This window comes from Zootoca vivipara, chromosome 3 (genome assembly GCF_963506605.1).
Source record: "Zootoca vivipara chromosome 3, rZooViv1.1, whole genome shotgun sequence".
NCBI classification, from domain to species: domain Eukaryota; kingdom Metazoa; phylum Chordata; class Lepidosauria; order Squamata; family Lacertidae; genus Zootoca; species Zootoca vivipara.
Genome location: NC_083278.1, coordinates 99,912,057 through 99,926,536, shown reverse-complemented (window position 1 = coordinate 99,926,536; position 14,480 = coordinate 99,912,057). Strand labels below are relative to the sequence as shown.

Genomic DNA, 14,480 nt, shown 5'->3' with positions numbered 1-14,480 from the left:
CCCATGAGCATTGTCTTTCTTTTTTAATGTCTTGTACTATGAAGTACTTAGTTAGACAATACAGTGGTGCCTCGCTAGGCGAATGCCCTGCAAGATGAATTTTTCGCTTAACCAAGAGATTTTTCGAACAGAGGTTGCCTCGCAAGACGAATTCGTTTTGTAGAAAATTCGTCTAGCGAATCACGGTTTCCCATAGGAATGCATTGAAATTCAATTAATGCGTTCCTATGGGCAAATAATAATAATAATAATAATTTCAATGCATTCCTATGGGACTCGCTAGACGAATTTTTCGCATAACAAATTGACTAACAGAACGAATTAAATTCGTCTAGCAAGGCACCCCTGTAGCCTTCTATGGAAATGTATTTTATTTTATACAGTATATTGACTGAGTGCTTACATGAGTTTTAATCACAGCACTCAATATTCACAATAAAGCTGGTTTAATATTGCTTTCCACTAAAAGAGATTTTGCTCCAGCAAAGCAGAGGGAATAAATTGTTCCAAGGCCCCTAAATACTGTACAAAGCAATGGTGAAATCTAATTATAAAAGCCAAATAATCCGCATGCGACAAAATACAAAATTTAAACAGCAGGGTCCCTAATTTTCTTCTCACAGAGGTTCAAAATGGAGCACAAACATACAAACGCAGTGTCATCATTTTGATCATTTGAAAAGTTTTCAGTATCCTGCTGTACTAGAGGGGATTGTTATTTTGATTTAATTTATTGGACCCCAGTCCAGGGAGCCATGGAAGTGACACCTTATTCTCAGAAGGGTTTTCGAGGGGGATTTTTGCCAAACCTCACACTCTCACCATTGTATAACCAAAGCCAGTCCAGTCCAAGACACTTTTCATCCTGAGGCAAATGACCAAGATGGCAGCCCCACCCTTTGACATACAGAAGTCAGAGGTCAACGTCAAAAGTCAACTGGACTGGCAGCTGACAGGAAAGCATTCTTTAACACACTTGAGGGCAGCAGGCTAGTTGGATGCAGAACAAGCAACATGGGACAGACAGAAATGTCCTCCAACTCATCACCACTGCTCCCTGCCCCCTCCCCACCACTATCTGCCAGTGTGGTGTAGCGGTTAAGAGCAGTAGACTCGTAATCTGGTGAACTGGGTTCGATTCTCCCCACTCCTCCACATGCAGCTGCTGGGTGACCTTGGGCTAGTCACACTTCCCTGAAGTCTCTCAGCCCAACTCACCTCACAGAGTGTTTGTTGTGGGGGAGGAAGGGAAAGGAGAATGTTAGCCGCTTTGAGACTAGTGTATAGTGATAAAGCGGGATATCAAATCCAAACTCTTATTCTTCTTCAGACAGCTGCCTCACTCTGCCAAAGGGTAGGGCCAGCCCAGTGGACATGCCATATGACTTTTGAAATGTGGCAAAGGGGTTAAAAGCAGCCACCTTTAGGAAGCTTGTAGGTTACTGGATGTTCTTAACTATTTCTGGGGCCTTACTCTGCCTCACAAAATACTTGTGGACATATAAAGGGATAACCACCATATCTATAATGCTGCAATAAATTTAAAGGCAGGAGAGGATGCAAATATGATTAAATAAATAAAACAAGCAATTATTTGGCCACCTGCAAATGTCATAAAAGGTTGTGTGCCAAGCTGGAAGACGATCATAAGCCTTTGTCATCAGAAGCTTACCGCCCAGTTTGGCCATTTGCCTTCCGGCATATTCTTCATCCACAAAGACACAATTTCAAAAATGCCGTTTCCTGATATTTCTTGCATGTTCATGAGGTAGAAGTTGAAAGGGAAATCTGCTTCTTGAATGAAAGGTGTCCCATAATACATCATTGTTCTCTCAACGTCATCATGGTCATTTGCCTCCGTGCCCATAAATCTTAAAAAGAGGACAACATCTGTTTGGTTTTCTTGCCCGTGGTTTTCAGAAGTGGCATTCATTTGATATAACAAAACAGAAAATGGAAAACCTGCCATAGGACTTGATAAGAGAACACTGGGCTCTGATTCCCTTTGAATCCCAATAATGATTTACTGGTACATTTTGCATTGCAAAGTTCTTACAAGGCACTGTAACAATTACTGGGCTGAATCTAGACTCAGCATGAACAGAGTTATGCTTTTGCTATGTTCCCACAGGTAGGAGGAGAGGGGGAGTTCCCTTGGAAAGCAGCTTTAAGGAGTTGGTGGACAATCCATAACAGTTTAAAAACTGTTTACCTTTTTTTTTTACCATAACAGTACAGGAGATGGCCCAAGGGCCTGCAGGGGGAAGGGGTGGTCAGGAAAAATTGCCTTCCCACCACCCCACTGCCCTTCCTCCAGCAGGAACCTCTGCTAGACTGGAATCCCTCCTAATATCACTGCATCCAGTGGTATAGCTAGATCGTTTAAGACTCTAGACATGTTGGTCTTATGGGAGCTCCTCTCCTCAGATAACAGTGTGTGTTATTTGACTTCTAAACGTGGTAAGCCAACTGCATTTGAGGGAGCGCTGTTGCTCATTCTGTTGTGGGGCCATAGATGTCTGCCCCAAGTCCTGCTCTGGTGGTACCATTGTTGGGATCTAGTGAATCACACCCAGTGCTTTCCCCAGGGGGTACTCAAGGGTACACAGTACCGGCACCTCTTTTGTTGTTGTTGTTGTTGTTAAAAAGCATGACACGTGCTGTAACAAGTTCATGGTGAGTTCTGGCACCTATTTTTCTAGGGGGGGAAGCACTGACATCTATCTCAAAATTACTCTCAAGGCATCTCCTCTGACTGTGGTGAAATTCAGTTCTCCCATATCTGAATTGTTCCGTGCTGAAAAATGTTCAGCCCCCATACAGAGTAATTTATTGTGCTAGGGTCCATTGAGAAGAGCAAATAATTGGAAGGAGTCTCAAATGGATGGAACTCTTGTAATTTCACTTGGGCCTCTGAAATCTTGGCCAAACACAATAGGCCTCTCAACATTTAAGCTGGAAGGGTTAACTACAGTGAACATCAAAAATGTTCTAATTCCACAGGAGTCAAGACGCCAAGTGCAGCTGGTGCCAAAACACAGCATTCCAGTTCTAGGGACATCTTAGGCTAATGTGATACTTATCATTATCAAGCCCTACATCAATAATGAAGGACCAGTTGCAACTAGACACTGAACTGTAATGATAAATCATTAAAACATGTGATCGCATACTTACTTGAATACACATTGACAGTACAACTGGCTGATCATTCACCTATATCAGGTTTTGGCTAACCTTTGGCCTACCAGATGTGGTCACACTCTCCTTTGGGCCCCACCCTCCTCCCTGTTGAGTTCCGCAAAGGCAGCACTGAGACTAAGACCCCCATCCGCACTGCACATTTAAAGCAGTATCATATCTCTTTCAACTGTCATGGCTTCCCCCAAAGAATCCTGGGGGCTGTAGTTTGTTAAGGGTGCAAGGTATTGTTAGGAGGCCCCTGATCCCCTCACAGAGCTAAAGTTCCCTATGGTTTAACAATCAACCTGGGAACTCTGGGAACTGTAACTCTCCGCGGGGAGTACAGGACTCCTAACGACACTCGGCACCCTAAACAGACAACACATCCCAGGATTCTTTGGGGGGAAGAAGCCATGACTGTTTAAAGTGGTGAGTGCAGATGGGGCCTTAGGAGGAGGAAGCTGGGCAGCCAGCACCACCCGCTGGACTGGATGTAAGAAAGGTAGGTAGTTGGGGGCTGGCTGAGAGCAGGCTGGGTTTGGTGGGGCAGTTCCCCATTTGCACTAAAAGGCCAGTCTTGACTGGCAGGCCACGACATAACTAATAGGGCCTCCCCCAAAGATCTTAGTGGATCGCCAGGTCTATATGAGAGAAGGCGTTCTTGCACATTGTTCCAGTGAGTTCCTGGGATGGGATGGGGACATTCACTCTTACCTGCTCATGTTTTCAGACTGCTTCCTAGGAAAAAGGGGTGACTTTTACCATCATAACAGAAGGATAAGAAATGAAGATGTCGTGGTATTGTTACCTGTATCTTCCAGGCTCACTGCTGAACTTATCCATGGTGTGCCGAAAACTGCGGACAATATCATGCATGCCAACCTGGGTGGTGGTGTAGTCGTGATACAGTTCAGAATAGGCTGTGACAGTGTCCTTGAAGAGCAATAGGATATTTGTCATTACTCCTCTTCCTAAGTTTCTAGGCCCTTCCAGAGAGAGACATCTGAGACAATGGCTGCAATCCAGAATGTTCCTCACACAAGGTGTCCTTTATAATACCATCATACTTCTTCCCCCTCCCTCCCTCAAGTTATAAAAGAACTGCAGTGTGGGTGCTTCTTCTTTTTTTTTAAAAAAAGGGGGGGACTAGAATGTTGAAATGGATAAATTTCTGGCCTGCACCGTTTTCACCACCACTCGCTCATAAATCCATTCCGTTCAATTTCTTGCATTAATTTGCAAATTTTTAATTTAAAAAATCCTTGTGGAAACAAATCTTTTCTTTTAAATACATATTTAGATTTTGCTTTCTATTTAAAAATACATTTCTAAATGTATTATCTTCTAGTACACTTTAACATTTAATATAAGAGCTGCATCAGAACATCCAAAGACCAATGGATGACCAAGTTCTGATCCACACGTTGGCCCAGGAAGTGCTGACCGGGTCAGTTCCTACTGCAATTCACAATATTTTAAACTACCGGTACCTTTTATTTCCATGCATTTATATCCCACCTTTCTTCCATCATGGAATCACAGGTGCCATATATATATGGTTTATAGGAGGTCATGAATGTCTAGCTAGAATTGAGTCCTATAACTTTCCAAAAGTCTTGGAGGCAATGCCCAAGAACATCGGAAGCTAAATAATACCACTGGACCATCTCTTCCAGTCCCAGCTGTAGCCTTCCAAGGTCTCTGGCAGAGGCCATGTGGACACAGGAAGAGCCTTGCTGGATCTGAGCAAAGGTCTATCTAGTTCAGCATTCCAACAGTGGCAAGCAGGTGCCTCTAGGAAGCCATAAAAAGGACATGAACCCAACAGCTGACCCCCACCCCACCCCATTTGTCCACAACACATGATGTTCAGAGGCACATTGCCTCAGAGAATATAAACTGCCCCTGAGCCTATTCAGCTAGGACAGCTCACTAACAAAATGTAAGGAGCCCTTATCGGTCCTAAGTGTGTACTCCTGTAAGAGGACAAAGGAGAAAAATTGTTACCGGGTTTTGGGATTTATTGACTTGTGGCTCATCTCTCAGATGTGTGGCTTCCAGCAGGAATTTGACAGTACTAATGCTAAATCCATCGACGCCTTTGCCGAGCCAAAATCTGATGACCTCCTAAACGGATAGAAGAGGTAGAATTGTTTTGCGTTATGTCAGAAGCTACAGCAATTACATTTCATATATTTTGAGTTTCATAAAAGAACTGTAGATTGGCTTAATGCTCTGTCAACAAGAGGTGTGGGGAACCTTTGGCCCTGCAGATGCTGCAGAGCTACAGCTCCCATCATCCCAGGCCTTTAGTCATGCTTCCTGGAGCTTGTGGGATCTACAACAGGGGCTCCCAAACTGTGGTTTGCAGACCATCCGTGGTCCACAAGGTTCACTCAGGTGGTCCATGGAGTGTCTGTACAGGGAGGGAGGGCCGCTTGGAGAGAGTTGCAGTGGGAAGTAAAGACATTTGTGCTTCTTCTCCATGCTAATTCTTCACAACAAATCTCCCTCTTCTGGAGCTGTTTTTTCATAGAAGCAGCCTCTTATCTTTTAAGACATGGCTGCACGCCACATGTACTTTAGCCCTTATTATGGGCACTCAACAGAGGAGGTTTACTAACTTGTGATAATCATGTGTGGTTGTAGAAGTCTTTACGATCCGGACTTGGCAGCTATGTGTAGCATCAACAAATCATATTTCATGACCCAAGCAATATGGGCATTCCTTCATGATCAGAATGCAATTGAATACTTACATGAATTTCTTCTTCAACATCTGGGCTACGGAAATTTAAATCTGGCTGCTCTTTTCCAAACTGGTGAAAGTAACATTGGTTTCTCACTTCATCGTACTCCCAACTGGAGTTCCCCAACACGCTCACCTGATTACATAAGGAACATTATATCTTTTTTAAAAATCAGACTATTTAGAATCATTGTTGTTATAATTAAGGATGCGCATTAAAGTCAGCCGAAGCCCAAATCTCAAATCAGGCCTAACTGGAGGGATCTGGGCCTCGTTCAAGGAAAGTAAAGATAGCCCTGGATTGCTACTGCCATCCAGGGTTGCCAGAAATTCAGCACCCCCACCTCTCTCGCTCCATTCTACAGCATTATTGTGGTACCAGCTGCAGCTTGGCACCCAGTGTGACCCTCAACCCACCTCTGCTCTCCTCCCTTCTTCTTCTTCTGTATGTTAAAATATGCACTGGAAGTGTGTGTGAGCCACTATGAGTGCCATTCATGGAAGAAAGGTGGCATACAGGCATTTCAGTAAATAATGCATGCAAATAATCAAATTACATGGGAAATAGTGTTTATTTTGGGAGTAGGGTGGGAGAGTCAAGAAATCAGAATGGGGCTGCCACCTTGTCTTATGCACAACTTTTTTCTGGTTTGCACTTTTATCATAAAAGTCGACAATTAAATCAAATAGTTGCCCAAAGGGGCAGCATCCAAAATTGGCAACAGGAAAACACGATGGTCTGGTCTAATTTCATTTATATATAAGCCAATGAAATGTGCAAAACATTTGGGTCATAGCTCAGTTGAAGAGCACCTGCTCGTCATGTTGAAGGCTCCAGCTTCAGTCCTTAGCATCTCCTGATGGGGCTGGGAGATATCTTTATCTGAAATGCTAGAGACCCAATGTAGATGGGGGTTGCAGTCCAGCAATGTCTGGAAGCAGGCATGTTGCCTATGCTCCGACTCAGACAAAGCCACTTCCTATGTTGGTTGGTTTAATTAAATTTTTGTTTTTTAATTTGACAAAGTAATAATCATAAATAAATAAGGGTAAAAATGTGCACCCCACCACCAAGACCATTCCATTGTAACTATCCAACCTCCCAAAATTTCAACACTTCTTGCGATGGTTCGCCCCCTTTCCGTTTTAACAGTACAAATTCTACAAACACCCTCCATATCTCCTCAAAATAATTTCTCCTGCATATTCCCCATCCTACCTTAATGGCACATGTTAATTTATCATTAATAGCTATATCCCACACCTCTTTATGCCATTCTTCCATTTTATATTCTGCTTGCCTCTTCCACTTCCTAGCTATAAGATATATATATATACATATTTACACCTCCTGGCATCCTCTCCAACATAACACCAAATATTCCTTGTTAGCTTCCTATGTTTGTCAAGCTCGTTTTACAAAGTGCAAGCACACTACAGGGCAAAATGTTTAAAATAGGATTACTTCTCAATACAGATTTGTTTGCCGAAATAACAATTTGTGCTCTGGCCTGAAACACATTGAAGGGCATGTTACGGCAAAACAGGGCAGTGTTTTCTGAAACTGTTCTCTGCAGCCGCTTCCCAAACTGCTCCAGCCTCAGATTAAAATGTGGGAAATGAGAGCAGAGTTTTCATCCTAGTGAAACCAGTGTCTTGACATCTTTGCATTACAGAAACAGAAAAGAGTGATCTAACAATGAGCCGGCTTGTTTGATTCTGATGTCATGTTTGGCAGGGGGAAGAGACAGCTGTGTTGAGGAGGCTCCTAGGCTGGCATGCCCACTGGAACAAGGGGTATGTCACAACGAACTAGCCATGCAAAAGGTGTCGCTTCCTGCCAACAGGTTTCTGCAGAGAGCGGCCGAAAGTAAGCAAGAAAAGCAGACTCGAAAAAGAATTGAGATCAAACGAAGTAGAAAACAAGCAACAGCAGCTAGTGTTTCAACAACCAAATCATTTATGTAACACATGTGTGCTTGGGAGGGCAAAATATCTCATAAGAAGCTGAATTGCACATCTCTTGTTTGTTTGGAAATGCTTGCAGTTTAATAACATCACAACGCTTAAAATGCTATTACTGATTATAACAGGTTGATCCGAAATGTGTTTAGTCAGAATTCACTCCCTTTGACTTATTCCCGAGTAAGTGTGCACAGGACTAAACTCTTAATTGATAGAGCATTCTATTGGAGTCCGTGGACTTTTGTTCCCAGCCAATGTTTTCGGGAACAAAGTATTCTGTAACCATGTGATTTCACAATTCAAGTTGTGTGTGTGTCATAGCTGCCAAGTTTTCCCTTTTCTCGCGAGGAAGCCAATTCAGCATAAGGGAAAATCCCTTTAAAAAAGGGATAACTTGGCAGCTATGGTGTGTGTGTTTTCTCATTTTGAGCTGAAGTTGCTATTACAGTGCTTAGCAAATTATATACAGTATATTATGTCTATATATATTATGCATATGTTAATAGCAGGCCTAATGAAATCAGGTTACATAAGAGATGACCTGCTACACAGCCAAACATACCTTAAATGTGAATGGCATTTACTGGCAAAGCTGAGCTGCTGTGATCAAAGCAGAGGTTGTTTGCAAGAGCTAAGAGGCTGTCTATCATTGAGAAAAAATACTATTTCATAAGGGGAGACTGCTGGATCAGGCAATGGCCCATCCAATCTAGCATCCTCTTTCTCCAGGGGCCAGCCAGATGCTGCAATCAGGCCCTGGGCGCAAGAGCACTCTCTCCTCTTGCGGTTTCCAACAACTGGTATTCAGAAGCATATTGCCTCTTATCGTTATACCTTATAACGGGTGAAGAACCTCAGGCTCAGGAACAAATTTAGCTCACCGGGCCTCTCTGTTTGGTCACTGAACCACAGGGTGTGAGGCTTATGCCTACAATGCCACATTTATTTTTGTGCTACCGGAGTTCTGTACTCACCCAGTTATTCGGTGGCTTGGTGGTCCCATTGGCATATGTGCAGTCATGCCAGATGTAATAATCCGTGTATTTTCCAGTCCGATTGCGACTCAGCTGAAACCAGTTGTGCTTGTCACTTGTGTGGTTAGGTATTAGATCCATTATCACTTTCAAACCTTGCGCAAGAGGAGGCAAAGAACAGCCTGTCAAATTGCACACACCTGCATTGTTCCTAGAAGAGAACTAAGTCTTTGGGCTTTGATTGGACAGGTGCAGATGGGGAATAATCTTGCTTGTCTACTGTAAAGGTTTATTGCAAAGTTTTACTGAGCTGAACCATGTGAAGCACAGGGACCAAGTTGGGGGAAATTGCCCCGAAGACCAATGGAGTTAATCAGCATCTAATAAAAACTACTAAGCATTTCACAAAACCAAGTAAAACATAGCTTGGATCCAATGAACTGTTTGCAGAATGGATCTTCCTCACTCCCTGTTGGATGAGCAGCAGCAGAGATCATTCCACATGTGATTTAATGGCTAATTCTGTTATCAATAAGTTAGCTAGCCAAGTGGGATGCATCATCATCATTCATTCCATTTCATTTCTATACGGTTTTATAATTTTAAGGGGGAAATTGTCAAAGCACATAAAAAGAGCAAATGAAACAATCCAGAATACGTAGAACATAGAGCAAAGCCAACCTTTATCGTGTATCGCTGCAACTAGGTCCTCAAAATCCTTCATGGTTCCAAACATTGGGTCTATGTCTCGAAAGTCTTCTATGCCATATCCCAAATCTCGTAAGGCAGACTTGTAAAAAGATGTGATCCAGATTGTTTTTACATTTAGGTACTGGATGTGATCCAGCTTTTCTTGGATACCTTGGGAGGGGAAATAAAGGGGAAGGAACAAACTGCCGTAACAAACAGTGGGGTTAGCTGGTTCAAATTCTTGATGGTTTGCAAAGTTCACTCCTACTGCATCTTACAGGATAGTTATGAGGACCAAATGAGATGGTAGGGGGGGGAAACACTTATACTGTCCCAAGCTCCTTGAATGAAAGGTGGGTTAATAACTAACAACAACTAATGCTCCACTGCAGAATGTTGCTCCTGACTTGTGTTTGAACCAGCCAACCTGTTAGGACCTCTTCCAGGATATGCCATTCCATTCATCTGATTTTGGCCAGTTCTCCCACTCCTTTAGCAAGCAGCTCCCTACTTTCAGTGTCATCCCATTCTGGAAGATCTCCCAGACCTCTGAAGCAGCTTTTAGAGACCACAGAGCGCTGTGATGGAAAGGAGGAGGCAGGAAAGTCTGCTTAAGTAAACTTGCTTCCATTCTTGGTTCACATAACCCAAAATCCAATATCAATAACACAGGGTAAGGTTTGGAACTGCTGTTGTTCCTAACTTGTTCAAGTGTTGTAACGCATGAGAGATACTTATAGGAATGTAGGGTATTTAAAAACAAGAACCCCCAAACCACCATTCTAGGATCTTTTAATTTCAAGGTACATTAACTGGAAAGATTTCTAAGACACAAGACTGTAAGAATAATTTCAGGGCCAAAGTCCAACTTTTATTTTCCGTTAGGTAAACTGCCTTTTGCCTTTGCCTTCACTATGACTGTTATTCTTCTTCCAGTTTCCAAACCTCTCTTTATCCTCACCTGAATCAGAGCTGCTACACATTCTTCAGATACAAACAGTTGCCTAGTATAGCTTTGGGGTCATCTGACATTGCATTCCAGAAAAGGACAAGCAGTGAGCTGCAGCTCTTACCTTATATTTCTTACCAAATATTTTTGAGTGTTTATTTAAAATATGCATCTCCCACTTTTGCAGAATGCAGCCAGCAGCAGCAAGGCTAATAATGCTGCTAGCCAGAAACAGAACGTCCCATAATGATATATTTCTCTTTCAAATAAACTAGTTTTGATCTAACACAAAAATGAACAGAAAGGAGGTGCCAAGAAAAGACACAGACCTCATTAGCTACTTGGGCTTCATACACACCACAAATTTGAAGCACATTTAAAGCACCTTCCCCACACAAATAATTCTGGGGAATGTAGTTTACCTCTGGCAGAACTACAGTTTCCAACACACTTAACAAACTACTGTTCCCAGGATTCTTGGGAGCGATGTGCTTTAATGTATGGTATGAACACCACACAGCCCTCGTCTCTGAAAGTGGAGGCCCCTGGAGTAGACTTCCAATTCATGCCCTCAGTAAAAAGGCTATACAGGGCTGGAGGAGACTCTTGAGAGTCCCATGGACTGCAAGAAGATCAAACCTATCCATTCTGAAGGAAATCAGCCCTGAGTGCTCACTGGAAGGACAGATCCTGAAGCTGAGGCTCCAATACTTTGGCCACCTCATGAGAAGAGAAGACTCCCTGGAAAAGACCGTGATGTTGGGAAAGATGGAGGGCACAAGGAGAAGGGGACAACAGAGGACGAGATGGTTGGACAGTGTTCTCGAAGCTACCATGAGTCTGACCAAACTGCGGGAGGCAGTGGAAGACAGGAGTGCCTGGCGTGCTCTGGTCCATGGGGTCACGAAGAGTCGGACACGACTAAACCACTAAACAACAACATACAAAGGAAGCCTTAAGGCAGCCTTTTGTACCTTGGTTCTAGGGGTTTGGAGGATTAACATTACGTACCTTGGGAAAAAATGAATAAGCATTACCAGCTCACAAACATTGTCACTAGCTGGGCTGTGCCACTCATACTTTCCCCAGGAAGCTTACCTAGCCATAGCTCAGTGGCAGAAAACATTGCTCTTCAGGCAAAAGGTCCCAGTTTCAATCCCAGATATCTTCCCAAACGGAGGACTTGCACTGCAGAGCCACTGTCTGTCTTATATAGTGCGAGGTTAGTCTATCTAGCTCCCTATCAGACAGACAGACAGGCAGTGGCTATATTTTCAAGAGGTGCACTGATGGTCTCTAGCAGCATTGAGAGGAGAGAGGTGAGAAAGAAACAGTTGCCTTCAAAATTACAAATGCTTTCATCCCTTATTCCTTAAACATTATTTTTATACATGTGCATCTATGCTTTTAAAATTTACCTGTCCTCCCTTTACTCAATGGCATTTCCCAGCCAGCATTGGCTATATGAAGAACTTCAGGCTTGCATTTTTTTTGGGGGGGGGGTTGTGTGGATAAATAAATCCTGCAACATGAATGCAGGAAAATCCACATGCACGTCAGTGAAGGAGGCTCGCTGCAGTGGACCAAACCCATTTCTGCCAGGCTCCCCCGATTTATAGGTCAAATCTATTTTGCACACTCCGCTTTTCCTCTCCTCCTGACCTGGCACCCCGGACGTAGCAGGGGTGCTTGTTACTCATGTGGTCTGTCTGCGTGTCTTGCCTACTTCCCTTCCCAGCAGAAACCATGCTAGCATATCTAGCGCTCTGCTCACAAGGTGCGTGTTCATTTTGCTGCAGCATTTGTCCAAGTGGGCAGCAGGCGAGCAGCAGTGAGATGTTGGAAGGTAGAGCTGACCCTGCAAACCGCCCACCCCCAAGCTAGACTGCCGCCTTCAGGTGTGGTGGGGGATGTTGCCCCTCTGCCAACAGTCACACCTCTTGCCACTTGCCACTTTACAATTAAAGCACTCATAACCATTTCAACAGCCATGGCTTCCCTCAAAGAATACTGGGAACTGTGGTTTTTTGAGGGTGCTGGGAATGGTAGCACTGCCAGGAATCACATAACAACTCTCAGCACCCTTAATTACGGTTCTCAGGGTACTTTGCAAGAAACCACGACTGTTCAAGTGGCGTAAGAATGCTTTAAAAAGGTACGGTGTGATGTTGAAGTTATGATTTAACTTTCCACCTGATTTCCTTTCCTGCAAGGTCCCTTATTTTATAACTTCCTTGTCTCATAGAGTGGGGCATACGTCCACAATTTTTGGCAAGAAAGCTTCAAAGTGCATTTTATTTTTTTAAAAAAAATATTCTGGGTCAGGAAATCTCATTCTACATTACTGGGACTAGAACAGAAAAGGCTAAGATATAGAACACTGTAAACAACTAAAAACTTTGGCAGGATTTGAGTAACGCTTGCAAGGTACTAAAAACTAAGGTAAAAATGGATTACTGAAAGAAAAATAGAGAAATTATGTGATGCAGTAGGAAATGCTTGATAATGGAAATCATGGGAGGGGGAGTCTAAGGATTCAGAGAATCCTAAATGAGGATGATTGTGATTAATGTTTTAATTCAAATGTAGAATGTAAAACTGAATAAAAAAGATTTGTTTTAAAAAAGAGAGAGGCTAAGATATATTCTTACAGCCTGAGACCACCATCTTGCCGACTCAGCTGTGAGTCCAGGTAGTGACTGTCTGGGAACCATGATGGAAGAAAGGCAGGATAGAAATGCAAGGAAACAGAAGGTAAAAGAAGTTTGGCACCCTTACCTTTGAGATCGCCATTCCCATCGCTGTCGGTGTCCTTAAACGACCGAGGGTAAATTTGGTAGATGGGGCTGGCTTGCCACCAGCCAAGGCATTTGGGGGACAGGGCGATAATGGCAACCGTAGCTGCCACAAGCACCAGCGAGGATGCAATGATCAACCAGAACAGTATCTCTCGGGTAATTCTGTAGCGTGCTTGAGATGAGAACTGGAGGAGGACTTCTTTGGGCATCCCCGCGTAAGGCCGCACTGGTAACTTTTCTGCCGTTCCAGACTCTATGAAAAGAGTACATGTTTTTGGCAACCCATCTTGGCTTGTGGCATCGGCCTCCTTTTCCTCCAGCTCCTCGCTTTGAACAAACCCATTGTTCTCGATGCCTTCATTCTGGCCCAGCTCGAGAGAGATGGCCCTATCTTCTTTGCCAACCATTTTTTCTCAGTCCGTTCTCACCCCTCTCGGAAGACTCGGTGCAGTTGGAAGAAGGTGGGGCAGGTGGCCAGGGGGTGGGGGTGGGAGAGGAAAAACCTTTGGTCGGTGAAACAAGGAAGCGTCATTAATCCCTGGTTTAAAAATAAACCTGAGCGACCGGTCCAAAGTCTGACCCAGATTAAGAGCATTAAGGGCTCCCACTCCTCTGCACAAAAGACTTTTCTCCGAGGAGGGGCAAAATGTTGCAAGAGAACAAAGCTCCAGTCATGCCAACCAGACTTCAAAAGAAAATAGCCTAGCGCTTCAGGAATGGAGGTACTTGAAGGCGGCCACTTCTGGGCAAGGCTCGTGTGCATTTAACACTTGCATGCCAGGCAGCCATTCAACAAGCAAGGCCTCTGCCCATTGAGTCACCATGCTGGAAAATGCTGCTGTTGGCATTCGCTGGGTGGGAGAAGAAACTCATTGCCCAGAACTCAGGAATGTGGGCAAACCATATTTTTTTTCTCTGTCATTCACTCAAATCTAACTGCTCTCACCAGAGTGGTGCATGCTTTGGTTATCTCCCGTTTGGACTACTGCAATGTGCTCTGCGTGGGGCTACCTTTGAAGGTGACCCAGAAACTACAACTAATCCAGAATGAGGCAGCTAGACTGGTGACTGGGAGCGGCCTCTCCCTTCCTTGCTCTACAGAAAACTCAAGCCCTCAATAAATCAAGCCAGCAAACTGCAAAAACAACTGTGCGGATAGAATGGCAGCAGCA

The 14,480-nt window shown here is 43.8% G+C and overlaps 1 protein-coding gene across 3 annotated transcripts in view; it reads right to left on the bottom strand.

Moving 5' to 3' along the window:
- Positions 1-14,480, bottom strand: part of SLC3A1 (solute carrier family 3 member 1) — a 27,344-nt gene extending 12,864 nt beyond the window's left edge. For all 3 annotated transcript variants that reach the window (XR_004692338.2, XM_035111189.2, XM_035111188.2), the window contains exons 1-7: positions 13,289-14,480; positions 9,553-9,732; positions 8,872-9,026; positions 5,943-6,068; positions 5,191-5,310; positions 3,992-4,116; positions 1,673-1,871 (exon numbers count right to left, since the gene is read on the bottom strand). Coding sequence is in view for 2 of the 3 variants with exons in the window: in XM_035111189.2 (XP_034967080.1) it covers positions 1,673-1,871; positions 3,992-4,116; positions 5,191-5,310; positions 5,943-6,068; positions 8,872-9,026; positions 9,553-9,732; positions 13,289-13,715 (1,332 nt within the window). In the remaining variant the exon portion in view is untranslated. The remainder of the gene's footprint in view (positions 1-1,672; positions 1,872-3,991; positions 4,117-5,190; positions 5,311-5,942; positions 6,069-8,871; positions 9,027-9,552; positions 9,733-13,288) is intronic.